This window comes from Zootoca vivipara, chromosome 14 (assembly GCF_965207765.1).
Source record: "Zootoca vivipara chromosome 14, rZooViv2.hap1.1, whole genome shotgun sequence".
In the NCBI taxonomy this organism is placed as follows: Eukaryota; Metazoa; Chordata; class Lepidosauria; order Squamata; family Lacertidae; genus Zootoca; species Zootoca vivipara.
The window spans coordinates 3,716,509-3,742,974 of NC_142597.1; the positions used below are offsets into that span (position 1 = coordinate 3,716,509).

A 26,466-nucleotide genomic window follows, 5' to 3' on the forward strand; every position below is an offset into this window, starting at 1 on the left:
AGATCAAGGACAACAGCTATGGATACAGAAATGCCCCAAGGCCCAGCAGTGTGTAAATTAAAGAGTTAGCTAATGCCTGCACCTGCAGTAAACAACATACAAAAATGAACGCATATACTGGCCTGATCTCCATAGCTTGAGTGCTCTTAAGCTTTGTATGCACATTGTCATTTTCCATTTAAATGGAGATTTCCTATGGATTCCCCCCTCCCCACTGAGTGGCAACATGCCAATAATTCATTGGTGTTATATCATTTGCAGTTACTCATCCACCCCGTTTAAACAACCTGGTCCTTGGCCATCCTTTGCTGACTCTACATCTTTTGGTTCCCATTGAATCACCTTCATCTCTAACATGTTCCCAGGCACTTATCCATACTCTGTGGGATGCTCACCTTTGAGGTTTACAATTACTCAGCCGCCTTTCCTTTGCTACTACTGCCTCCTCCCCCTTTCCCAGGACTTAATTGCATTCTTTCTTATCCTAAGTACCTGTTTGCATGAGTATAAAACAAGAACCAGAGGCAAGGTGTGCATTTGTGATTCTGTGACTTGCCAGGGATACACAACTGACAGGAGGTATTGTTGTGAAGAAGACTTGGCACTCAAGGATTCAAAGACTACAAGCCCACTGAGGTTGCTTGGGAGACACCCTTTTGTAAGTAGAAGACTCTTGGCTTTTTGGTGACTATCAGGGGAGACTATTTCCTGCTGTGTTCTGCATAGTATGCTGCTCTCCATTTTTCTCATTTCCTGAGCTAACATAGATTCTTTAGGAAAGTTGTTATGTACCTCCGCCACCAATTATTACATTTTAGAGACTAGTAATGTGATATGTAGTCTACATAACTGGACACTAAAGATTAAAAAGCAATGTGGGGTCTTGCAGGATTGTTCCATCATTAGTGTCCTAACTCTGTTGTGTGTGTTGGAAATATGCTGCATATTTTTTTGGAGCCTTAGGTCTTCTTTTAGTGCCAAGATTGGAAGTAGATAATGCTACTAATGATGTGTTGTTCACATGGGCCAGTTCTTTGTCTTTTTTAAAAATTGTTTTTATCAAATATTTTCTTGGGTTACATAAATACATTCAACATCTCTGATTTCAGTCCTTTCTGCAGATCAGTTATATTCAATGTGAGCTGCTAATCTTATAGACAGTACAGTCTACAAGGCTGGGGGCGGAGGTGGGGAGAGAGGAAAGGGGGCAGTATAGTATCATTTTTTTACATGGTGTATGTACAAGGATTTTGGGTCAGTGTCACGTGGGTAGGTTCTCTTTCTATACATTTATTAGTTTCTGTTGTTGGTGAGAAAACTTAGGGGCCAGGGCATGGTTGGTTGACTTCAGTTGACTGCATTGGGTGCTGTTTGTATGTGTGAGGGGGAGGGGTTGTTAGGTCTAGTTAGCCATATCGATTCTTATGCTGTTGGTGGGTTCTTGCTATTGTCTTCTTGGGCTGTGGATGTAGTAAAGGGGAGCCACCATGGAGTGAAGGTGTATGGGCCAGTTCTGAATGAACATTTGGTAGAGGCACACTCTATTCCGTGTCAGCTTTACTGGTTAGCTTCTAGGCCCTCTTAACCTTGACCCAGCCGTGGTGCTGCAAATGATGCTGAATTACAACTCCCACCAGCCCTGGCCATTGGCCATGCTTGCTGGTGCTGACAGGAATGGTAGTTCAGCAACACTTGGAGGACCAAAAGTTCCACACACCTATGACAGATAACCCCTTCCCCAAGTCCTCTTGTTGCATGAGGCAAATAGACAGGATTGCATCCGAAATCCCTACGAAAGAAACACCTAAAGAAAATAAGGACCCAAAAAGTATACTGTATATCATAAAATTAACAAAAATCCTGCCCACAGGCTTAACAAAAATCCTGCCCACAGGCTTACAGTTTAAATACAGACACCCAAGGACCAGGAAGGAAAAGGCAAAAAAAAAAAGCAACTGAATAAGAGAACCACTTACATTCTTAGCAAAATGCTGAGGGAAAGTTATGGGGAAACAGATATGCCATGAGGTCCCCCTTAAAATAGTGGAAAGGAACTTACCAGTGCAATCCTATGCATTTCTACACAGAATACAAGCTCCACTGTGTTCAATGGAACTTACTTCCAGGTAAGAATGTATAGGATTCTGGCCTGAGTTTCTCTTGTTTTGCATAAAATACATAAACTCAGAAGTAAGCCTTCTTGGCGTTAATTAGATTTACTCCCAAGGAAGTTCAAGATTGCAGCCTTATTCTGATTTGGCTATCCATGGGGAAAGAACTCTGTATGCCACCATGAACCCCTGCCTCCACCCATAGGAAATTTAAATTAGCCCCCTTCCCTGCTTTCACTTCTGAGGTTTTGGCCCACCACCCTTGAAACATTATCAGTGCATCCTTGAGCGCTATGTTTTCCTTTCTTCCTTTCTTTTAAACAAGCTGAAATTCTCTGGAAGCTGCAATCTGCATCCAGTACCGGATCCTGCACTTTCTCTGTGCTCTCATGCACTCAAATGGCATCCACAGAGCCTCCTTTTATCCATCCTCCTGCCCTGGCTGTGATCTCCTGTTCAAAGGACCAGGCAGTTTTTAAACACAAAGGTGTATTCCTGTTAGTGGAAAATTCCTTTCTTCTGAGCTGAAACCTTGATTGTGGTTCAGCAGGTTTTAGTTCCCGGTGCGTGCTCTCTCTCTCTCTCTTTTCTTTTTCTTTTTCTTTTTCTTTCTTTCTCTCTCTCTCTCTCTCCTACCAAAAAGAAAAGAAAAAGCTCTCAACCTTGGGACATTTGTTCAGATCACATGGGCAGTTGCTTATAAAATGGAGCTTATCTGTGTGCTCACCAGTTAGCATTCACTGGAGCTTCAATGCAGTGTGACAGATCAAGAAGAACAGAGAGACTCTGCTACCCTGGGTGTAAGGCAACAAGTTCATCGCTTGCAGAATTTGTGTAAAGTAAAGACAGGTAAGAGATGGTGCAAACCAAGATGGACATGGACAGTCAGCAATCATTGCTCAAGAGGCAGCTTTACTTTGCACAGCTTCTGTGGGCCCTGTGACTTCTGTGGGTCTTCTTTTCTTCCCTGTTCATTGTTGCCAGAAAATGCTCCTTCTAAATGCTTTGGTTAGTTTGCTTAATGCAAACTAATGCTTAATGCATTCTGGGTTGATGTTGTAGATGCCAAATCTTTATCTCTATTCCGAATAATGCCAGCTCATGAGATCCTCTCTTTTCTCCAACACTTCAAGGGAATTTCTATTTCTGTAGAAATTCAGCTTCCAGTCTGTTGGATAGAGCCTAAGTTTTGTGATCTAAAGTAATGGGGTGTTTTAGATACACTGTACTTGGGGGCCTTATTCTCCCTCTTCCCTTGGAAGTACAGGCAGAGCTCTTGCCTCATCAAATGTAGCCTTGGGTTCTTTTCATCCCTATTCTCTAATCGGCTTTCTCAAAACTGTATCATTTTATACCCTACCCTCTGTTCTCCTAGCCAACAGTGCCCAGTTCTTTTGAGGTTCACCTACCAGCAGCAAAAAACACTGGCAAGGTTCTCCTTTGACATGTATAAGCTCCCAACAGTTATGAAGTTCGCTTATACCAGAGGTAGGGAGACCTTGTGTCCTACTTTGCATAGGACAGTTCTCTGTTTGCAGAAATCCTCTGTGCTGTCTTCAAGCCTACCCTCCCACCCTGCTCTCCCTTCTTATTGTTCTTTATCTTCCAAGTACTGTAGAGTTGGACTGTCTCCTCCAAGCCTGGTTTTAAATATAATAATCAGGAGGCAGAGCAGAGGTGGGGGAAGGGGGCTTAAAGTTGTCCATCAGGATGGAATTGCCATGTGGGCTACAGACTGAGAAGCTACACCAGCCACTTGGTCAAACTATGGATTTTTGTGAGGATAAAACAGGAAGACAGGGAGAAACCAAGTGTGCAACCTTGAACTCCTAAGATAAAAAGCAAGATGTAAATGTAACCATAAATAAATTAGATTCAATGAATCTCCTAAAAGTCAAGCCACATGTTTTAAAACACAAGCCTTTTGCTTCTCTGAACTGCGGTTTTCCACTGTTGGGGGGGTTAAGAAAAGAAGGGGGAAATTAGGGCATTGATAACACTTAGCTGTCTTATGAATGCATGGTGAAAATTAATGCATTGCAAAGCACTTGAAAAAGAAAAGTGTGAAATATTACTGGTAATATTATCTTATTTTTATGCAACTTTTCTTGGTGATTAAAAAAGCAGAGGGAGGGAGCAGCAGGAGGTTGGAGAGAAATTATGGGATATGCTATTAAAAGCAAAACCATGTCCAAATAGAACATTTCCCCCCACAGTTTTTCATATGGCACTGGCAGCTCTTAATACTGTATGAGGCTGTGAATACTGTATGAAGCTACAGTTCAGTGGGGAGTCAAACCTTTAAATGTTTCATGCCAACAGCTGCACCTCTCTCCCTGGACTCCTTCCTTGCCTTGCCTGCGTACATGCTCAGAAAACGGAGCACACTTACGTCTGGGTACAGCACAGTCATTAGCATTATTTCATAAGGATCCCATCCTTCTTCAAAGCTGAAGGGAGCTCTGGCACTGTGAAGCAGAGGCCAGCGATTTCTCTGGGTGACATTGGGCAATCACTTTCTCTTGGCCTAGCCTACCTCACAGGGTGGTTGTGGTGACAGAAAGAGTAGGGGGATAACCATGTAAGGCCCCAGAGCTTCTTGGAGGAAGCATGGGATACAAATGTAATAAAAGTGTGGTGTAGCCAGTGTGGTGTAATGGTTAAGAGCGGTAGACTTGTAATCTGGGGAACTGGGTTCGCGTCTCCGCTCCTCCACATGCAGCTGCTGGGTGACCTTGGGCTAGTCACACTTCTCTGAAGTCTCTCAGCCCCACTCACCTCACAGAGTGTTTGTTGTGGGGGAGGAAGGGAAAGGAGAATGTTAGCCGCTTTGAGACAACTTCGGGTAGTGATAAAGCGGGATATCAAATCCAAACTCCTCCTCCTCCTCCTCCTCCTCCTCCTCCTCCTCCTTCTTTTTCTAAAATTAATGCATATCCACCAACTGAATGGATTGTAGCAACAGCAGGGTGGGCCCACTGAGTGCACTGTGTCCAAGCCCTGCTATTTAGATGATTTCATAGCGTTTCTGTTTGCTTGTTACGGCTGAGCACTATTTGTTTGTCACATACATATCTCTTTCACCCCTTTCCTCCAAGGTGCCTGGCAACATAAATGGTTATTTCTCAGATTTTATCCTGTGAAGTATTTCACCTGAGGAACAGGATGCTGCCTTATGTCAAGTGTAAACAGCTCAGTGCTGTTTACACCCGAAGTAAGGGACCTGCAGCCCCCCAGATGTTTCTGGATGACATCTCCTTTCATCTTTGACCACTAGGGATAACAAGAGTTGGCAATCCAACAACAGCTAGAGGGCCACCCCTAGTCTACGCAGACTAGCAGCAGCAGTTTCCAATGGTTTGGGGCAGGAGCCTTTGCTACCAACCCTACCTGGGGATGCCAGAGATTGAATCTGGGGCCTTCTTAATGGAAAGCATGTGCTCTGCCATGCAGCTCCTGCCTGTCTTGCACCCTTAACCGCTATTCATTTATGTCAATTCAAAGTCAACTTTTAACCATTGATTTTTAAAATGGAATTGAGGTGAATTAATATTACCTGCAAATTCAGGCGGGCAGCAAACCCCACCCCCAACTGCTGAAGGCAAGGAACTTGGCTCAGACAACGTGCACCCACAGACTCTGCCTTGCCTTCCCCCATTTAAACTTCTGACAAATAGGGGGAGTGGACTTCTGCGTTTCCTGCTTGAGGTTTTAAATCTTATCCTGAGATTTCGTACAGGGTGCATCATATGCTACTGCTGCTATTTTGTTTCCCCTGCTGAAGGTACACACCGAATACAAATGCCATTTTGGAACTAAAAATGCTATTTATAGATAACCTTGGTTTCAAATGTTAAGCCAGACAGCCATTGAAGCAGGATCTGGTCTTAGTGAACAAACATTCCTGATAGCCCAGCCCATACAATAAAAAGAATACAGCTCCTCTAACTGCCTCTTCATTACATAAGCCGTGTTTCAGGAGTTGTTTGAGACATGTCAGAAACTGGACTGTTTTATTTGTTTGTTTTTATTGGAACATAATGTACAGTATAAATATACCTGATAAAACATTATTTAGACAAGCCTGCTTAGAAAGTTGAGGTAATAGTATTTTAACTTTTGTATGTTTTAATGTAGGCTCGTAAAAATTTCCTGATTTCATTGTCTTATCTTTGGGGTTATTTACAACCAAGTGGTGTATAACCACCACTTCATTTCTACGAAAACCTCCAAGCCTGCCTCCAGTTGAATATACTTTGTGTGTGTGGTAAAAATGGGTTATTTCCCTTCATATGGCCCTTGAATGCTCCCATATACAAAGTTAAAACTCCCTGCAAACAGACAATAAGCACATCATGCAGAAAGCTGTACATCAGGTCTCCATTGCTGCGGTTTCAGCTTTCTAATCTGAACTTGCTATTTCCTTGTACTCTGATTCTATTTGCTGAAAACTGTGTATGAGAGATCCTTAAAACTCTGCTCCTAGAGTTGCTCAAAGCTGAGCCAAAGAAGTTAAAAACATCTCCATAGTGGAAAACTTGGATACTGCCAACAGCTGTCTGTGTGTATCAGGTATCAGGACTGCCAGGCCTAGTTCTGGATAGCTTAGAAACAGTTGCTATGGCAACTAAATAGAGAGAAGAGGATGTGGAAGAAAAAACACCTTGTGCTACTTTGAAAGCTGTGTACAAAGTAAACATAAAGAAGGTTCTCTTTAGGTGCTTCAACTGTATGAAAAGCTAGGTTATACTTAACAGTGCCATCAGTCAAGACACCATAGCAACAAAGGCAGAAGGCAACACCAAAGTGGGATACTAATGTGCACATTTAGGTTATATTTCTAGTTAAGTTACAATGTTTCTATCTGCCAGGTGACCTTTGTGCCTGCTAGGTTTGCTTTAGAGACCCTGCTGCCGGTGGGCATCTTCCCCTTCTTAGGGTTCATTATCTTTTTCCAGTCCTGAACTGGACAGCCCTTCCAACAGAGAATGAGCCTATCCAAAGTAGTCCAGCTGATCATCCTGACATATAAACAAACTGTGGTTTATAGCTGCTTTCTTTTTCAGTCTAGTCAAAAAGTGCAGAAAGCTTTGTTTTTGCACAAATAGAGTTTATACCTAGTACTGGCCCCAATCTGCTTTCTGGGCCCACTTTCCATCTGCTTTAGTAAATGGCATCTACATCCAATGCACACTGGATTTCTGAAAAGTTAGTATTTTGGAAGAAAGTTGCAGAATAGATTATGATTATATAAAGGTGATTTGAGGATGGGACAACACTCTTCATTTTTTATGGGTTGTGTCCAATGCTAGTCCTACTCAGAGTAAAGCAACTGAACTCCATGGACTTCAGTTACTTGTGTCCACCAATTTCAGAAGATCTCCTCTGAGTAGGACTACAAACCTATGTCCCAACGTTTATTTGGAAGCCTTCCACACACAGTTTTTGTTTTTCAATCACAAACATAGTGTGAACTTTACCTATTTTCTCAAATACTGGAGAGTACGCCCATTGGGACCAGTATGATGACAATCCAGTAAACTCAATTTAAGGGTCATTTTGAGTATTCTGTCTTGCTAAACAAACCATAAGCTGATACAGACCAGCATGTCTAAGACTTAGAGACTAAGGAAATGCCATCTCTCAAATGTTGGAGAGATAAGCTACTTCAAAGGCAGTTCTCACCTTCATCTGCATATATCTTTCTTCTGCTTTCAGACTGTTGAGAAGAGGAGGAGGAAGTGGAAGAGATGGAATCCAGAGGAAAAGCCCACCTCAAACTGAAGACCAAGATGAACAATGCCTTGTGAGTACATAGATTGGTTTCAATTTATTTTGGCCATAATAATAATAATAATAATAATAATAATAATAATAATAATATGATTATGTTATTATTCCTTTATTATTTATACCCTGCCCATCTGGCTGGGTTTCCCCATACTATGTGAATGACCTACGTTTAGACTCTCAAACTGTGCTCCAGAACATTTTCCTTATTATTTAGAAACTATGTCTTGCTTTTCAAATTCACTGCTACAGAATTGCGACGTGCACCTGTATAAATTCTCCCCTCCCAGCTAGATGAATTGAACTTTTCAACTCCAGGCAGGGCTGTATTCAGCGAGCTTTATGTAGTGCAAACTTAACTGTGCTGAGTTAACGTTACAGCTTGGAAAGAGGAATGTAGGTGGATCAGATCATGGTCAAGATGGCAAGCAGCACCCTATATATTCAAAGGTGAATGGAACTGAATGTCTGATCTTGAACAGTGCACTGATTTCCTTTCTACCAAGACAGCCCCTTGCTCTTTGTGAATAGAATGTGAACTTTACCTCTAGGGGATTGTTCTTAAACTGCAGTCTCACCAAGTTGACTCAGAGTTGTCTGTCAAATGCTGACAGGGGCCTGGCAGCAAACCCACCAAGCTCTCAAGAGATCAGACAGACTAAATGGGGGCTTTGTAAGGTTTCCTACGAGCCTCTGGGCTAAAGCATCCAGAGAGAACTGGAAAACGTGGCAGAACTTTTAAAACATTTGTTCTTATGTATTAAAACCTTTATACCCTGCCCTTCTGGTGCAAAGCACCTCTCAGAGCATCTTGCAACAACAATTAAAATTACAACTTTAGAGTGTTTAATTGGTAGCTATTTAAAGGCAGGCATACAACCCAAGGGCTTCTGGGTAATATACTGTAGCAGCCGTGCCAAAAACGCACAGCTGAGGTTAAGCAGGGACACTGAGGGATTTGGAATATGTTGGCTGTGTACTAGAGTTTACAAAAAGTTACAAAGGATTTTAGTTAAGTGTGTAGCAAAGATGGTGAACCTTAGATCCAGGGGCTAAATGGGGCCTTTTGATCCAACCCTCAGGATTCTCCTCAGATCTGACCCCCTCACCAGTGACACATTCTATTGGGCCTGCTTTACACTATCCTTGATAGTGTTTTGCCTGGCTGGAATGTGCTCTTGAACTCTAAATGCCTCAGGCTTGTGTGGGTGGAGGATTGTGTGTGTGTGTGTGTGTGTGTGTGTGTGTGTGTGTGTAGAAACGAGGCTATTGCACAGGCATAACATTTACCCCAATTGCTCTGTCCACTTTTGCCTCTGCCTTGCCCACTTCTGGCATGTGGCCCCTGGAAGGTTTCCCAGAAGGGAAAGTGGCCCTCGAGCTAAGACGAAGGTTCCCCAACCTAGTACAAAGCACCAGAGCAATGTAATGGAGTGCATTTCTAGTGCTGGCATAAAGAATTCTGGGTAATGTGTAACACTGAGGCTGGGCAGACCCCGTGGGATTTTGGGAGGCAAAGGCACCATACTCCCTCAGCATACCTCCCTGTTTGATCTGTGGCTGTTGCAGTGCTCAGCTCAGGACAAAGCAATGCAGAATCTTGCATTTGGGTTTGGAGTTATCTGCCTGGAACAAGGACGATTATCAAGCAGGGCAGATGGGGAATCTTTGGGGATAAGATCAAGAGGCTTATATCAGGGATACATGGGAACAGAGAACAAACTGCATTTTAATTACAGCTGTGATAAAAGCAGAAGGCAGCGGGGCGGGGGGGAATTCAGGCCCTGCTTTTGGTCAAATCCAGCTTTTGACGGCTGAAACTGCATGTGTGTGTGTGTGTGTGTGTTCCCTTTCAGCTCAGCCAAATGCCAGCTTGTTCAGCACTCCCAAGAAACCGTAGGATGGGTTATAGTTTTTAAGCAATTTGGACTGGTGGTAGATAAGTGCCTGTCACATAGGGCCCAAATGAGAGGACACACCATTTACACAATTGGTAGTTCTGTGAATAGCTTTTGGGGAGGAAATATATATATTTCTGGTAAATGTAAAGGTAAAGGGACCCCTGACCATTAGGTCCAGTCGTGACCGACTCTGGGGTTGCAGCACTCATCTTGCGTTACCATTGGCCGAGGGAGCCGGCGTACAGCTTCCGGGTCATGTGGCCAGCATGACTAAGCCGCTTCTGGAAAACCAAAGCAGCGCACGGAAATGCCGTTTACCTTCCCGCCAGAGCGGTACCTATTTATCTACTTTACTTTGACGTGCTTTCAAACTGCTAGGTTGGCAGGAGCTGGGACCGAGCAATGGGAGCTCACCCCGTCGCGGGGATTCGAACCGCCGACCTTTGGATCGGCAAGCCCTAGGCTCTGTGGTTTAACCCACAGCGCGAACCTGCTCCTGGCATGGATGGGTGGGATAGAGTGGTTTTAACTCATTGCCCTCTGCAGAAGTGTGGATTGAGGTTGAGTCTCACATACCGTACCTTTGGATACACAGAGCAGGTGGCATGGGAATCTGCTGCCTGAGGCAGACATCTCACTCTACCTAATGGTTGGGCCAGCACTGCAGACTTGCTCAGTAGAGATGCCAATTTTCCACCCGCCCCTTTCTTGCTGTGCTTCAAATTGCAGCCTGATGATGTGCAGATTAGCAGATGGCAGTGTTTATCTCCCTGCTGTGAAAAGCTTCTCCTGCTGATTTCTGCACATCTGCCACTACAACAAGCCCAAGAGCAGGCCAGAATGATTTGGGGTTAGTTTGGTTTGGGGAGGGGTTGTTTCTGGTCAGCTGGGAATCCTACTTCTTAGTGTCACAGGTGGCACCTTCAGGAAGTTCCCTAAATTCTTGATTTTGGTATGCCGCATACCCTTGGTATACAGAGTTAAGTGTTGTAGAAAAAGGATTGTTTTGGTGCAGAATGTGCATTTTCTGCTGCCTATCATGGGCAAAGGGGACTCAACTGGGTAAGAGGCTTAATCTAGGATGTACCAGTGTGGAGAAGGACAATGATTTCACCCTGCTGGGCCTGGGCCTTTGATGGAGGCCAACCTGGCCAACTCCTAGGCATATCCCTCCCTGTGTAGAACTGTGCTTTGTGGAGCTAAATGAGCATAGCTGGAATAGCTGTAACTCGGTTTTCTTCATCTCCGCCTCTTCCCAGTAGCAGTATTTCCTCCTCCTCTCCTTATTGTACTCCTTGGCGCCTCCTACTGGGCAAAGTGTCTCTTGCAGAGCTCTCTCTCAACCCATCACCTCCTACTGTTGTTGTCCTCTAGCTGTCTAGCAGGTTAACATGGAGCGAGAATTGTTTTGACCCAAGTCACAATTGTGCTATTGTTTTGCATCAGGCAGGGGGCCATTCAGGAATGAGGCTGGCGGCGAAAGCTGCCAGGAACTCTTTATGCCACAATTAAGCACCTGCTACGAAAGGAGTAAAATAAGCCAAATCATGCGGCTGGCAAGCGAGCTTTTTATGCGTCCCTTCCCCCGTGACCCTGCCGGAGAAGGAAGCTAAAACCTGCGTCTCGGCTGCCTGCAGATTTCATTCCAGCCCAATGCAGGGAAATAAACAGCTTTGTGCTTGAAGCCGGTGGCCTCGTTGCTCGCTCTTGAGGTCCCCGCGGGCTTGGCTGGGGAGCCGGCATTCTTAAACACAACACAACCCTCCAGGACCCCCTACCCACCCTCAGTCGAGTAAGCCAAGGTTTCTTCTGCTATGGAGAGAGAGATCCCCGTCTTACGAGTTCGGTGAGAAACGGAGCAGGGGACGCGCCTGCGGAAGGATTCCTGGCCGCGCAGCTGAGGGGCTGGCGGGGAGTGGAGGGGAAGGGAAGGGAAGGGGAGCGCGTGGCGGAGGCCGAGGCCGAGGCCTCCCGAAGCGGAGAGGTGCTTGTGTGACCGGACTGCAAAGGTGCGGAGGGAGGGAGATGGATGCTGCTGGAGCGATGACGCGAATTGACGCGCCTTTGCATCAGCGCCGGCCCTTGGAGCGGCTCTGAAGGGCCGTGGCTCCGCTGATCCTAACAGGAAGAGAGCAGGGACAAGTTTATTTTGGTTATGCATGGAGGGGGGAGGGAAACAAGCCTTGAGTGAGGACAATGAGGGATCACATGATCTCAATATGCCGGATCGCAGCAGCTGGTCTTGGCTGCGACGGAGCTGGGTCGCTGATCCGCCTCCCATTGGTCAGGCTCCAGTGATGACTTGAGATTTTCGTCTCTCTGTCCTCATCCTGCGGGGAGGAGGGGCGGGAAGGGCAGCAAAGCAACGCTAGGATGGAAGTAGTCGAGTGGGGCGGGCTGGAGTGGGATTCCAGCACAGCACAGCTTTTTCGGGTGGGGTGTGTGTGTGTAGAGAACCCGTTCAGCTGGGCTGTGTGCTTGAGGCCAGGACGTGAAGGGCGGGCTGGGTGAAGGGGGGCAGAGTAGATTGGCCCAGACCTTTGCTAGAGGTGAAGCAGTATAGTGAGGGCGCTCCTTAGCCCACATACACTCTGTGGACTTGTGGGGAGAGACCGTAGTAGCTGAGTGGCAGCGCACCTCCCATGCGCTCAGAGGGCCCCAGGTTCAGCCCCAGATTCCCAAGCTATCTCCAGGTGAAAAGGGAGCCGGTGATGGGTTGAGAGAGAGCTCTGCAAGAGACACTGAAGAGCTGTTAACTGTCAGGGTTGATGAAATCTGACCTGGTATAAGGCCATGGGGGTGAGATAAAGCTGTCTGGGCCAGGCCCTGGTAAAAGAAGGCCAGCCTTTCAAAATACAACCATGCACTCAGTTTGTGTAAAGGAACCAACCAGACATATATTATGCTTTTGAATCTTGTGTGGTTCTGTTGCATTGGGAAGGAAGGAATATGTGCCAGTTGTACCTCCGTCTGACATCCCTAGAGCCCAAGGCTACTGCAAGCAGAAACTTAGTGGTCTTGTTTTGTCAGTGCCCAGAAGAGACATAAGAAGGGGCAGAAAGAGAGAAAAGTCACTTCTGCAGCTTGCTTGAAAAGAAATTGTATCTCAGATCTGCATAACTTGGCAAACAATTAGCTTCAGATGACAATACTGGCCCTGATCCACTTACTATGTGACTTGCAGTTGTTTGAAAGTACACACCCTTATTTGCAATGGCCATAGTATGGGAGGGGAGCTGGTGTCTCTGTAGAGCTGAAGGCAGAATCCTTGGATGTGGAGTGTTCATTCTCCACTGAGCTCAATAAGTTTTTTGAGTGCTCTGTGGTGAGCATTATGATAGAACCTTTAGTATGGAGTCAAACTGGCTGGGAAAATATGAAGAATGGATAGGTACAAACTAGATACCAGAAATATCTGTTAGAAAAAGTGAAGAGTGCATTGGGAAGGCTTGAGAGAAGCATTTTTACTGGTCACTGTCAAGCTAAGGCATAAAAACCTTTCCCCCTTTCATAGATACTCAGTATCGGTGACAGTAAACAGGCAAAGGAGGTGGATAGATGAGGGGATGGGCAGGTTAAGAATGATGAAGAAACAATAAATGGATATAAAGAAAACTGGCTTGTTTATGTATCTGAATGTTGTATAACGCAAGGGTAACAATTATATAAGGAGCTGGAAGAAAATAGAAAGCTGCATATACCTACCAAATATGCTTGATTTCATCTCAGGTCTGGTTGCCCTCCTGTGCCTTTTCACCATTGCGCTATCTCTATTTGGGGGCTGTTTTTGTTTTTGCCATATTCATCTTGATCTATCTGTGACCTTGCCTAGGCCATTTGGGGGCAACTAACGTAATCTAGACTATATGTTTTTAACTCCATGTAAATAGCAGAACTAGGCTTTTCTAAGTCCCAGCAGCCCCCTTGGGACGCTCCATCCCTACATAAATTCCTAAACTTATGGAAGGGCTTTTGCTATTGTATAATTCTGCCCCCCCCCTGGAATTTTACAAAGCTTGATGTTAGGTAACTGTGGTACACAAAGCTTTTCTTATTATTGTTTTTGTCCTGCTCGCTCCTAAGGAGCCTCTGATGTCTTCCACATAAATTGGGGCAGAGAGCGATGGGAAAGGGATGAATGGCCCAAGATGGTATAAAGGGGAAAGGTGCGGGGGGGGGGGTGAACAGGGTTAGGGACGTTGCAGCAGGGCGGAAAGCGAAGAGGGGAAGTATGTGGTAACAGCGGCTACTTGAGCTGCATTCTTCCTCCTTCCGACCCCCGAAGCCCGTGAAAAGAGCCCCCTCCCAGGAAGGCCCGGCCGGCGCACCGCCTGGCCCCGTTTTGCTCGCTCTCGGCCAATGAGCGGCGGCGGGGCTGCGGGGCGGAGCTTGCCGCGGCGCTCCTGGGAGGGGGTTCTACTTTTTTTGTGAATGAAAATAGGCGGTGGGCGAGTCTTCGCGCAGGACTGCAGTTCGCGCCCTGCTGCCCGACGCTCAGTTGCACCGCAGCTGCGAGGGAGGGAGGAGCATCGCTGGCCGAGGAAGGGGCGCCCGGCCCGCCGGGGGTAGCGACACAAACGCCAGGGGAGCGGAGCTTCGCGAGGGTTTCCATGCCGCTCGGTGCAGCCGGCCTTGGGCGAGGAAGATGCTGCTGAGGAAGAGGCAGCGGCTGCAGAGGCAGCGCAAAGGGGCGCATCCGCTCTGGGGCCGCCACGGACTGTTAGGTCAGAGCATCTGAGCCGGAGAAATTAAGCATCCAGCCCAGCAGTCGGCACGGCAGAGCAGGATCCGAGCAAGGCGCTCGTGACCGCCATCATCATGTCTCCGGGGAAGAGTTCGGTTCTTTCCGCTGCAAATTGCCCCTTCGTATGTGTTGGCGTAAGTAAAGCGACCACCGCGGGACTCATTCGGCCTCCCTTCAATTATTGCAGGCACCGGAGTAGAGATTCAGGCCAGGGTCGAGGGTCCGCTTTGCAATTAGGGTAAATAGTGCCAGTTTTAGGTGGGGTCGTGGGATCGGTGAATGCGAAACGGGAGCAGCGTTTCCGCCAATCTTGCTAAACTCAGGTGTGCGTGTGTGAGAGATTCTAGGCGCGCACATATTGCACGAGCCTCTCCAAAGAGCATCGCGTACTTCTGGCGCTGTTCTTGCGGGAATGGTTTCAAACCCACAGGCACGCCTGGAGAGCGGCTTCTCTTCAACGCTGTGTGCTTTCCTTGGGTCTCTGTGGGTAGTTGCTGCACTGCCAAAAAGGGAAACAAACAAATGGAGTGGGTTGCACTGCTCTGGCGGGAGTGGGGTGGGATTTGCAAAAAAGGAAAACAAAGCAGAACCGGGCAGGGTGGAGAGAGCTGTGTTCTGCTCCAAGGGCAGGCTTGGCCAGGATATCTTTCATTGCATAAACCTTTCGCAGTGTGTGGGGAGCTGTGTACGTATCGGGTTTCTCTCTTCCTTCAAACAAGCCAGATGCTTCTGCAGCCTCCTGTGCTTTGATGTGCTTGTAATGTGGAAGAAATGTGCAGTGTGCTTAGAGAGTAACGTAGAGTGTGTGTGTGTGTGTGCACGCGCGCATATGGGTAGACATAAATAAACACGTATTGGCGCCCCACTCCGCTTCGTTTGCGAAAGCATCGCTCCTATTAAGCTTTACCTCTTCAACTTCATTCGCATAATTTTGCAAAGTAGGCACTGATCGTAATCTGCAGAGTTCTTTGACCATGCCTCCCTTCCCGGTCTCTGTGGGGATATTCAAGTCCGCCCACCCTTCTTCCTCTACAACCCCCCCCCACCGGAAATGCTCCATAACCAGGGGATATTTTTACTAATTATTTTTGTTGCGCTATTTCTCCCTGTCCCCCATTTTGTGTTTTGTGAAATGAGATTGAGTGGGGTGGGGGCACATTTAGCCTGTCGGTTGCTAGGAAACAGGTTAGGCTCCCTGAGAGATTCTCTAGTTTCCTTGGCAACCGAAGACTGGGGCAGCTTGCAAGGAACACATTTCTACTCTCTCTGAGAGATAGCGGGGCAGATTTGATGACAAGGAACTGAGGACATGTCACCAAGAGTACGGGGTGAGAGGGGCATATAGCGGAGGAATCAAATGAGCAGGAATGACCAGCAGTAGTCGAAAGACTGCCATTGAAATAAGAGGGTGTTGAGATAAAGGAGATAAGAGGGAGTTGGCAAAGGAGATAAGGGCAGAGAGTGTGTGTGGCAGGAGATGTGCTGGGAGGGAGGAGAGCATCTGGGTGTGGTGGTGATTACAGAGCCTAAGTGCAGGTCCTAGAGAACAAAAGCAACTACCTGTAATGGATTTTGTGCACTCAGACAAAAGAGCTACAGAAATAGACACGGGGCTGAAATGGAGAGGAAGAACGACTTGTTCGATTATCTCCTACTGGTGTTGGGATCCTAGGAGAGAGGGTTTCTTTTCAGGGGAGGGAAGTGGAATCATAACAGCAAGGAAGGAGAGTGGGGAGAGAGGAGAGGCCCAAAACAACAGTGATAGGATTTGTCTGGGCCAGGATTGTCCCCTCCTGAATGTCACATGGGTGCTAGTTTGCTGACCGCCTCCACAGCTGCTGCTGTTGCTGTTGCTGCAGGAGTTTCACATGGCACCTGCCTTCAGTTTGCCTTTATTTCACCTCCCCACGTGTCTTGCACACTCATTTTGAAATCCGCTCCCACTAGGAGTGAGTTCTTTTAACTGTTAACACACCCAATGAGCTGACTGTCACAGAGGGACAGCTTGCTGCTAACTCTTACTTGGGTGAAATGGGTTTGAGGTTCAACACATCCTGTTTTGTGCTAAGAAATAAGCTATGAGGCGAAAGCCCGCAAGGAGATTTGGGCGTCCATGAAAATCTATTCTGCTTCTTGGTTGTGATCACAAGCTCTCCAAAGAGAGGCAGCCACTATTCGCACACCAAACAGGAACTGGCCCAATTCTGTCCCTGTTCTAAAATTTGCTCTTTGTTTCAGCAGACTGCATATTTCTGAAGGCTATCAGTAACATCTTTATAATACCTATTTATTATTTTCTCCTCCTTTCCTACAAGGAGTTCAAGGCAGTACGTATGATTGTTCTGATCAGATTTATTGTATTTCTATGCTGCTATTCTTCAAATGAATCTCAAAGTGGCTTACAAACAATAAATAAAAATAATGTTATAGAATATAATAGAACCCCACAAATATAGAATAGTGCAGCCCAGGGTCACCTAGTAGGTATGTTAGTAGGTATGATACAGTTGCACAGCACAATTTCCTATCTCTCTTGCTCTTTTCCCCATGGAAGGCTGGATTCTCCAGTTCACTGAGAATAAAGGTGTAGTTGAAGAGCTGAAGGTTCTCAGTGCCTCTGGGGCTGAGAATCACAACACAATGTTATGCAAGTTTGCTCCAAAATAAACCCCACTATATTCAATGAGACCTTGTCTCAGGGAAGTGTGTCTGGCTGCAGCCTTAAAATAAGGATGAGGATAAAATAAGAATAAGGTGGCTGTCCACCTCTTATGGAATGCAAACTCCTATGAGCCTCAGACAGCATGGCCAATGGTAAGGCGTGATGGGAGCTGCAGTCCAGCAACATCTGGAGAGCCACAGAATGCCCATCCCTCCTTTAAACTTCAGTCAGCTTTCACTCCATTGTTGCATGAAGACAAACTGCCCTTGTTGTCCAACCTCCTCCTACCCTGGCAGGGTTGCATATCAGGAGCTTTAGAAATGAAAGACTGGCAGTGTGTCCACAACGGCAGCGCATGTGTTTTTTTGCCAGGCATGTCTTGTGTGTCCACATTTTTATCACAAGTGCTGTTTTGTTGTTCTTGTTAGCATCAACAGGTACCTGAGACTCAGATATTTTAGAGCTATTTCTGGGTGGTGCATGGACCTCTTCCCTCTATCATTCAGCACCCACTGGCTGAGAAATTAATGGCATCTTTTTAACTGTATTTTTCCCCCTTGCCCCTTTAACCATTTGGTAATTATCTTTTATAATAATAGTAAGAAGATCACTTTGCCGCACAATAAATGTACACGTCTTTCTCCATCTACAACACACAGTGCATGTGTCCTCTCTCATCTTTTATGGAGGCTGCGCTTCTGCTGTGAATATACCTTATTTCCCTCTTCATGAGAAGATGTTACACTCCCCCAGATAGCCCATTCATTGCTATTAGTGGTGTTGTGCAGGATGCAGTTCTATGTGTGGCAAGGGCCTCTGTTGGCTGTAGCTTGTCATATCCATGGTAAAGGTACCCCTGACCGTTAGGTCCAGTCACGGACGACTATGGGGTTGTGTGCTCATCTCGCTCTATAGGCCAAAGGAACCGGCGTTTGTCCACAGACAGCTTCCGAGTCATGTGGCCAGCATGACTAAGCCACTTCTGGTGAACCAGAGCAGTGCATGGAAACGCCGTTTACCTTCTCACCAGAGCAGTCCCTGTTTATCTACTTTGCACTGCCTGCTTTCGAACTGCTAGGTTGGCAGGAGCAGGGACCGAGCAACGGGAGCTCACCCCGTCGTGGAGCAGAGAGCAATAAGAATACCTGGGCAAGGAAGCACTTCTGTTGTTAAATGAGTGGAAGGTCTGATCCTGGAGTTCTTGAAGGCAGGATAAGGCAGGAAGAAAACCTTGCATTAAGGAAGTTAATCAAATATGTCAGGCCACAGTTACCTCTCCAGCTCCCCATATTAGCTCATCTACATGAGATGGCAGCAGATAACAGCAACTTTGTTCAATCCATGTGCATCAAAGACCCTCAGCTATGTGCCAGGCATTAGGACTGCATACAAACCATACGTTTATAAAGCATGTTTCCTCTCTTTATCACAAAAAAAGAATAATGGGAATCATGTTTGTTAAGGGTCCTGGGGGGGCAGAATTTATGTTTGGGGGGGCAGAATTGAGCTTTTTGTGATGCAATTGGTCAGTTAGTTAAGCCCCCCTAAAGCAAGTAAAGAAATAAAAATGCTTAAAAATGCCATTGCCTGAGCCCAAACCAGAGACACGTTCCTGGTCAAAGATGACACACACAGCCTGGCCGTCACATGGTCTCCCAGAGGGCCACAGTTGGGCTTCGTGTCCTGGAGGCTCGGACTTGCACTGACCTCTCCCCACCCTCAGCCTCCCACCCACTTCTCCTTTCCCACCCTGCCACCTGAGAGGGCCAGAGCAGCCCTGTTTATAGCATATACGAAGGTGGGATACAACACAATTGGTAGCCAGAGCAGTGGGATCCGCTACAGATGGCTCCACCACCTCTCCCCGTGTGGAAAGGAAACGATGTTATGATTATGTGATCAGAAATGTCAGAATCATGGAATAGTAATGTTGGAAGGGACCATGAGGGTCATCTCGTCCAACCCCCTGCAATACACGAATCTTTTTGCCCAAAGTGGGACTTGAACCCACAACCCCGAGATTAAGAAATATCCCCAAAAGGTAACGCCATGATTTTAAAACATATTTCCACTGATCAGGTTGTTGGGGTGGAGCTTGTTGCAGTATGGCTTGGAATTGATGAAACTGGGCTGTACAATCCAAGCCTTTCCAAAGGCTTTTAACTGCCAGGCACCTTAGTTAGAAGACTCACAGGCTTCTGCATGCAGGATCTGATTCTCAGCCAAGGGGAGTTGGCAGCACCCCAGTAAAACGAACAGCCACTCTGATTTATGCAGGCTGGGATTGCTGAGTGGTGGTGCTCAGCCTTTCTCTGCAGAAGCCTGCTATGCACTTCACCTCCAAAGTCCCACTGATGCAATGGAGGTTGAAGGATGACCAGTGCTGGTACTGTTTAGCCTTTCCTTAAGAACTTTCTGCGTTGTAAATGGGAGGAAAGTACATTGAAAAATCCTCTTTGTACTTTTAGGATAGATGAAGCTGCACCTCTTTAATGTGGATTTTTGTTGTCATGGCTGTTTATTGGGGTTTTCTTTCTTTCTTTGCATTTACACCTCACCTTTCCATCACAGAGCTCAAGGTGCTCCACCTTCTCCATTCTATCCTCACAACACCCCTGCTAGGTAGGTTAGGTTATGATACTTTGACTGGTCCAAGGTCACACAGTGAATTTCATGGCTGAATCAGGTTTGAACCTGGTCCTATAGCCTAACACTCTAAACACTACACTGTACTGGCTCTTTGTGCCCCCCCCCTCATTTTCACTTCTGTACCAACATAATATTGAAAACACACCAAGAAACTTACTGCATTTGAGGAGAGCACCTCCTCCTCATGTCAGTGTTTTAAATACCCCATCCTGAGCTATGGTGTCGTAATACTGTTTTGAGTAACACACGGCTTCATTGCACATCTGGACTTCATGTCTGGCAAAATACTCTGCTGAGGATTTATGTTTCTAGTGACTACAAACTGGCTGTTTGGTTATGAGTTTTCAGGGTCTGTGTGTCCATACCTGCCCCCAAAGGTCTGTACAGTGGTACCTCGGGTTACAGGCGCTTCAGGTTACAGACTCTGCTAACCCAGAAATAGTACCTCGGGTTAAGAACTTCGCCTCAGGATGAGAACAGAAATCGCAGCGGGGCGGCAGAGGGAGGCCCCATTAACTAAAGTGGTACCTCAGGTTAAGAACAGTTTCAGGTTAAGAACAGACCTCCAGAACAAATTAAGTTCTTAACCTGAGGTACCACTGTAGTTCAAAGCTTGAGTAACTGCTTTGCATGCAGAATGAGATAGGTTCAGTTTTTGGCATCTCGAGGTAGGAATGGGGAAAACCTCTGTTAGTCAGTGTTGACAATACTGCTCAACTTGGTATAAGGTAGCTTTCTATGTTCCTAAAGGATACTACTAAAGACCCAAACTTTCCCAAGGTGGCGTCCCTACTTACAACAACCTGTGTTGGGTCATTCTGCTGTGCTATGATTATCCCCAGTTGGGATAGCCTTGCTGTGAACTTCCCTATCATAGAAAACAAGGAATGAAAAAGTCCAGATGGGAGCCTGAGTCTTGCTGCTTTGTCCTGCTGTTTGACTCTACTGGAAACATTGTAAGAGATGCTGTCCCAAATGCCAGTTGTTGCAGCTTGGGCAGACAGGCAGGAGCTTGGCTGCTCTGCAGTTGCCCTGCTATGCCCCAAAGGCTGCTTCTATTATGCAAGTGCATGCACATACTGTGTGTGTGTGTGTGTGTGTGTGTGTGTGAGAGAGAGAGAGAGAGAGAGAGAGAGAGAGAGTTTCTTTAGCCATTGCTGGAAAGGGAGGGGTGGGTGGGTGGGTGGGTGGAGGAATCGGAGAAGGCAGAGGCAGCTAGAATCAAATTGGCAGAGCATGTGGTCTTATCTGAGGCTAAGGATGCATGCTTCAGAGAGATTACATTTTAAAGGGACCCTGCTTTGGATGGAGAGGCGGAGAGAGCTGCCTGGACTCCATGCCTCTCATGAAGGCTCTTGTTTGTTGCTCTATGGGTTCAGTGTGGTTTGCGTCAGTCTGGAGGAAGGCAGCTGTCCAAGTCTTCTGCATCCTGGGAGGCTTGTCATGGGGTGGGGTGGGGGAGATCCCTTCTTGTTTGTGAGGGACAACCAGGTTGGGGAGCTGGTGCTTGGGGCAAAACTCCCTGCTAGAGGCGATTATTCTGGGCACATTTCTGGAGCAGGCCATTCTGTTCAGCTGATGTCTGGAAGAACACAGATTCGGACAATGTGGGAATCCTGCTGAATTGGATTTGGGTGAGGTGAGCTTGGCAGAGAAGACCAGGGTTGCTTGTTTTGTACCAGTCAGTCTCTACCAGGCCAAAGTGAATTGCCAGAATGGCCAGGTGGTCCAATTGTCTCTGCTCACCCTCCTGCCATCAGAAACCAGAAGAATTCAGGGCTGCACACTGGATTACCTATATCCCATGTGCATTAAAAAGAAAATATCCAGTAGGTGTTATGTCTCAGACATCAAATTTTAATATATGTACTTGTTTGAGTTAATTTCTTTCATTCTTTCCTTGTGTTACTTCATATTCATAAACTTTTGTTTTGTGTTGGTTGATTGGACGACATAAACAAATCTAAAAAATTTATTTTGCTCTGAACTCCAGTTTCTGCTTTAGTAAATTTTGCCCATGGCAAGATTGGAGGATAAGGCTGTCGATGTCTCCTATCCACGATGCCTCCGCAGTCAGAGGCAGTACTGTTTCCGAATGCCAGTTGTTGCTAGGAAGTCCAGAAGGGGAGAGGGCTCTTGTGCTCAGATCCTGTTTGACTGTTTCGCACAGGCATATTGGTGGGCCACTGTCAGAACAGGATTGACTAGATGGCCTGATCCAGAAGGCTCCCTCCCTCCCTGGGGTGCTGCTTGTTTTGGACTTTAGAGCCTTTTGTGGAATCTGCCCTTGCTGCAATGTTTTCTCAGTGTGGAATTATTCTGTTTATGAATTGGTATGGAGCAAGGGAGCGCAGAACAAAGCACAGCCCTGCAAACCATTGTGAAACAGTGAGTTGGTAAGGTTGCTACTGCTGGGTAGTCTTTGTTGGAGTGTGGGAACAGTCAGGAACATGGCATTCCTGTGGGGAGCAGAAAACAGGACATTTGGCCTGAGAAAGAACCCAAACCATGTAAGGATTTCAGAGTCTGGGGGTAATTCCAGACTCTTGCTATTTTGGGGGGTTTCTCTGGCATAATCAATCTGCTTTCTTCAGAGTTAGATATAATGCAATAAGGAAAGTGTGAGGAAAATGCACTGCAAAGTGTGGGAAAACTATTGCTTGATGTAATATCACATTTGCAAAGTTGTACCGTCTCATCCTAGACTGTGCAAACAAATCAAATCAATAAACTGTTCGTCCGGAAGTGACCTAATGCCCTTTCTTCTGTTTTTTTCTGTGTTTCTTGCTACAGGTCCCAATTAATGGATTCTGACATGGATTATGAAAGGCCAAACGTAGAAACTATCAAGTGTGTTGTGGTTGGGGACAACGCAGTGGGCAAGACCAGGCTCATTTGTGCCCGTGCTTGTAATGCCACACTGACTCAGTACCAGCTTCTTGCTACCCATGTGCCCACAGTCTGGGCCATTGACCAGTATCGTGTTTGCCAGGAGGTGAGTGGTATCTTTGTCAATGGATAAATCACCTGGAAGTCTCACTGGTGGAAAATCAATACCTGGGCTTATAGGTGACACAAAAAACTGCTTTATACTGAGCCAGACCAACAATCCATCTAGCTCAGTATTGTCTACACTGACTGGCAGTGGCTCTCCAGGGTTTCTCCTAACCCTCCCTAGAGATGCCAGGAATGGAACCTTGAACTTTCTGCATGCAAAGCAATGCAAAGCAAAGTTCAACCATTGAGCCACGACCCTTTCCCACCTCCTCACTTTTATCTGGTTAATCCTGGGTTTGAGGAGAATCAGATTCCCTCCAGTGATCAACAGTAATTCTGGGCAAAACATTTTCTCCTGCTCTGTTTTTCTGTGAGGAAAATTTCCATTTTGAAAATAATAATAATAATAATCATCATCATCATCATCATCATAAAATGAATTGACTCAAGTAATGGATACAGTGCTAATCAAATTGGGCAGCTTCAAAGTTGAGGTCTCCCCCCCCCAAATTTCTGTCCCTACAGAGCATGTGTATATATATAATAAACAGAAATGTATAGCTCTTTTTTGACATGCTAAAGTTAGTAAGCCTTCATTTTTCCATCTGAAATTTAAACAATGTAATTGTTTAAATGCCTGTGATCGAATAGTTGTGTCCATACTGTGAGAGTGCAAGCCTACTTAGAAGTAAGTCTCATTGCTTTTAGTAAGCTTATTCCCAGGTAACCTCTGATCGGCAAGCCCTAGGCTCAGTGGTTTAACCCACAGCGCCACCCGCTGTGCTCCCAATCAAATTAAATAATTGAAAAGATTTTGGGTGTGGGTGTGGGTGTGAAATGTTGAGAAAAAAATATTCAGCCTTTTCCTGAAATCCTGCATCACTGATTATCAGACTGAAAAGCTACTGGGCATTCCAGCCCTCCTAGTCCTTTCTATTCATTTGAAGTATGTCATCTTTTTGCCTTCTCTCAGGTATTGGAGCGCTCTCGAGATGTGGTAGATGATGTTAGCGTGTCCTTGAGGCTTTGGGATACCTTTGGAGACCATCACAAGGACAGGCGCTTTGCTTATGGAAGGTCAGTATTGATCTGGTGCAGTGCTAATGGTGAACATGGAACAAACATTCAGTCTTGGCTTAGAAGCTCACTGGGTGGTCAAGTGGAAACAAACATGTCTCAGTCTGGTCTATCTTGCAGGATGGTTGTGTCCTGCAAAGGATCCAGTTTACCCCTCCTTGAGGGGTGTCCTTCATTGGACCCTTTGTACCTTTTCCCATGTGGTTGTCATTCATTGCTGTGAGAAAAGCTTTGTGTTTGTTGTGATGAGACAAAACCTGCTTGCTCCCACTCCTCACTTATGCTTTAAAGACCTGGCAATCACTGACAGAAATACTTCAGGGTTGAGATGGGATGTGTAATGTGCAAGGGAAACAAAAGGGGAAGCCAGGCCTGACCTCTGACCTGATGGATATGTAAAGTGAGCAACAAGATGCTTGAAATCCATTAAACAAAATTAAAACAATAATCTAAACAAGTGAAACACAAACATAATCCATCAACAGGAACACCAGTGCTAAGGAGTGGAGAGCTCAGCCCAAGGTAATAGTCTCAACTCTACTTAGAGATGAGAAGAATTATAATCGCACAAAGGCCTTCAGAGCAAATGTCAAGTGGCCTTTGCAAAGTGTTGCAAGTTAGAAATGATAGAGCAGGCTGACCCTCCCAAGGAAAAGATTTCCCGTGGCTTTGGTGCCAAGAAACCATACCCTATATTCCAGGCAGTTAGGGGACCTGGAACAGGGTGTTGGAGGAAGATCTTAATATGAGGATAGATTGATATAGCAGGCGATTTCATATTGTACTCCACTGGTGGGGTGTGGAATGTCCTAGCAATATACCAGCCCTCCCTCAAAATAGACACTATGTGTTAATATAGTAGCAGGCATCTCAGATGGAACAAGGGCAAGAGGGGTGGTTAGCAAGTCTAAAATATACATAAAAGCCCACTCTTAGGGTTTTACTATCATGGAGCATTTAACCAAGAAATGGAACCCAAGTAGACATATGCAGATGAAGTGGTGGGGGCTATGCAAATAGGACCAGGCACACTTTTTCAGTGACTCCAACCAAGTTATCTGGGACAGAGTAAATGCCCTTTTATCTGAGACAACCCCTTGCCATAAACACGGGGGGGGGGGGGCTGTTGCAACAGGAAGCAGCTTTAGCCCTTGCCCCAATGTTCTCCCCACATTCCTCCCTTAATTTGCTGATACTTAAATTAATGCTTGCCATACACTCTTATGAGAACACATCGAATTCTCCATTGGGGGTGGGCAATGTACCACTATGGTGGTTGTGGTAACAATGAGCACAGAGTACACATAGACCCATTACAAACACACACACACACACACACACACACAGAGAGAGAGAGAGAGAGAGAGAGAGAAACACTTGCAAGGACAGCACTGGATTTGCACCAAAACTTTGGGGAAGGTTGGGGTGTGCATTACACTTGGAGGGACTGGGTGTCATCCTGCAGAGTGCATGCTTGCACCAAGAGGTGCTGACTAATGTAGAGAGGGCTTGCAGAGACCAAAGTGATAACTAACTCTTGCCTCCTCTCTGTCCACAGATCTGACGTTGTAGTATTATGCTTCTCCATTGCTAACCCCAACTCCTTACATCATGTGAAGACCATGTGGTACCCAGAGATCAAGCACTTCTGCCCCCGAGCTCCTGTCATCCTTGTAGGCTGCCAGCTTGACCTTCGCTATGCTGACCTGGAAGCAGTAAATCGAGCTAGGCGACCTTTAGCCAGGTAGAAAATAACCCAAGGGCGGCTTTGGTGGGCTGGGGAAGCTAAACTGTGGTTGGGCATCACAGGTACCATGTTTCATAGATGACAGGACAGGAAGTTTGTGGCATTCCCAGGCTAGAGCTAGAGCATGAAGACTCATGCACTTGCCTATGGCGCAATGTCAGGTCTGTCCTCCAGTGCTGCACTGTTACCTGCTCCCTGGCTCAGTAACCCAGAAGACAAAGGTGGGGGTGCTAGATTTAGATTTGACTTGTGGCATCATTGTCAGAAAGGTTCTTCCTCCTCAGTCTCGTCGTTGCGCTTGTAGAGCCCAGCAGGGAGGAGGAGGGTGGGGAAAACTAGAATTGGTTCCACCTGTCATTGGCTCCCTGTCTTCTGTGCTAACAGTCCCAATGGACACCAGTGAACGCTGTAGTTCAGCAGAACAAGCATATTGAATAGTAGTCCCTGGTTGAAGGAGAAAGGCAGTATGTGCAGGGATTTAGTGTGTATCGAACCTTCTAGTCTACAAATCTTCAGCTTCTGCAGCTTCCTGCTCCGTCTACATTTTGGGCAGGGACAATTGGGCAACTAGTGCAGACTGTTACCTGGATGGCCCCACACCTGTGTTGTTGTTTTTAAATAATACTTCCCATGCTTCCAATTTAGCTCCCTTGGCTAGGAGAGAAAGCTCCCTTGGCTAGGGCCGTGGGACACATTCTGAGAGTATGGAGCAGGCATCCCCAAACTTTGGCCCTCCAGATGTTTTGGACTACAGTTCCCATCATCCCTGACCACTGGTCCTCTTAGCT

General features: G+C 46.3%; 1 protein-coding gene across 4 annotated transcripts in view; it reads left to right on the top strand.

Moving 5' to 3' along the window:
• Nucleotides 1–489: 489 nt before the first annotated feature.
• RHOBTB2 (Rho related BTB domain containing 2) overlaps nt 490–26,466 on the top strand; it is a 33,729-nt gene continuing 7,752 nt past the window's right edge. The window contains exons 1-5 of one of the 4 annotated variants that reach the window (XM_035139518.3): nt 490–658; nt 7,830–7,917; nt 22,651–22,852; nt 23,828–23,931; nt 25,490–25,675. In XM_035139518.3, coding sequence (XP_034995409.2) covers nt 7,862–7,917; nt 22,651–22,852; nt 23,828–23,931; nt 25,490–25,675 — 548 coding nt within the window. In that variant the 5' untranslated portion in view covers nt 490–658; nt 7,830–7,861. Of the gene's footprint in view, nt 659–2,821; nt 2,961–7,829; nt 7,918–11,399; nt 11,649–13,985; nt 14,681–22,650; nt 22,853–23,827; nt 23,932–25,489; nt 25,676–26,466 lie in introns of those variants that run through there. The other 3 variants (XM_060268356.2, XM_060268357.2, XM_035139519.3) reach the window with 3 other exon arrangements.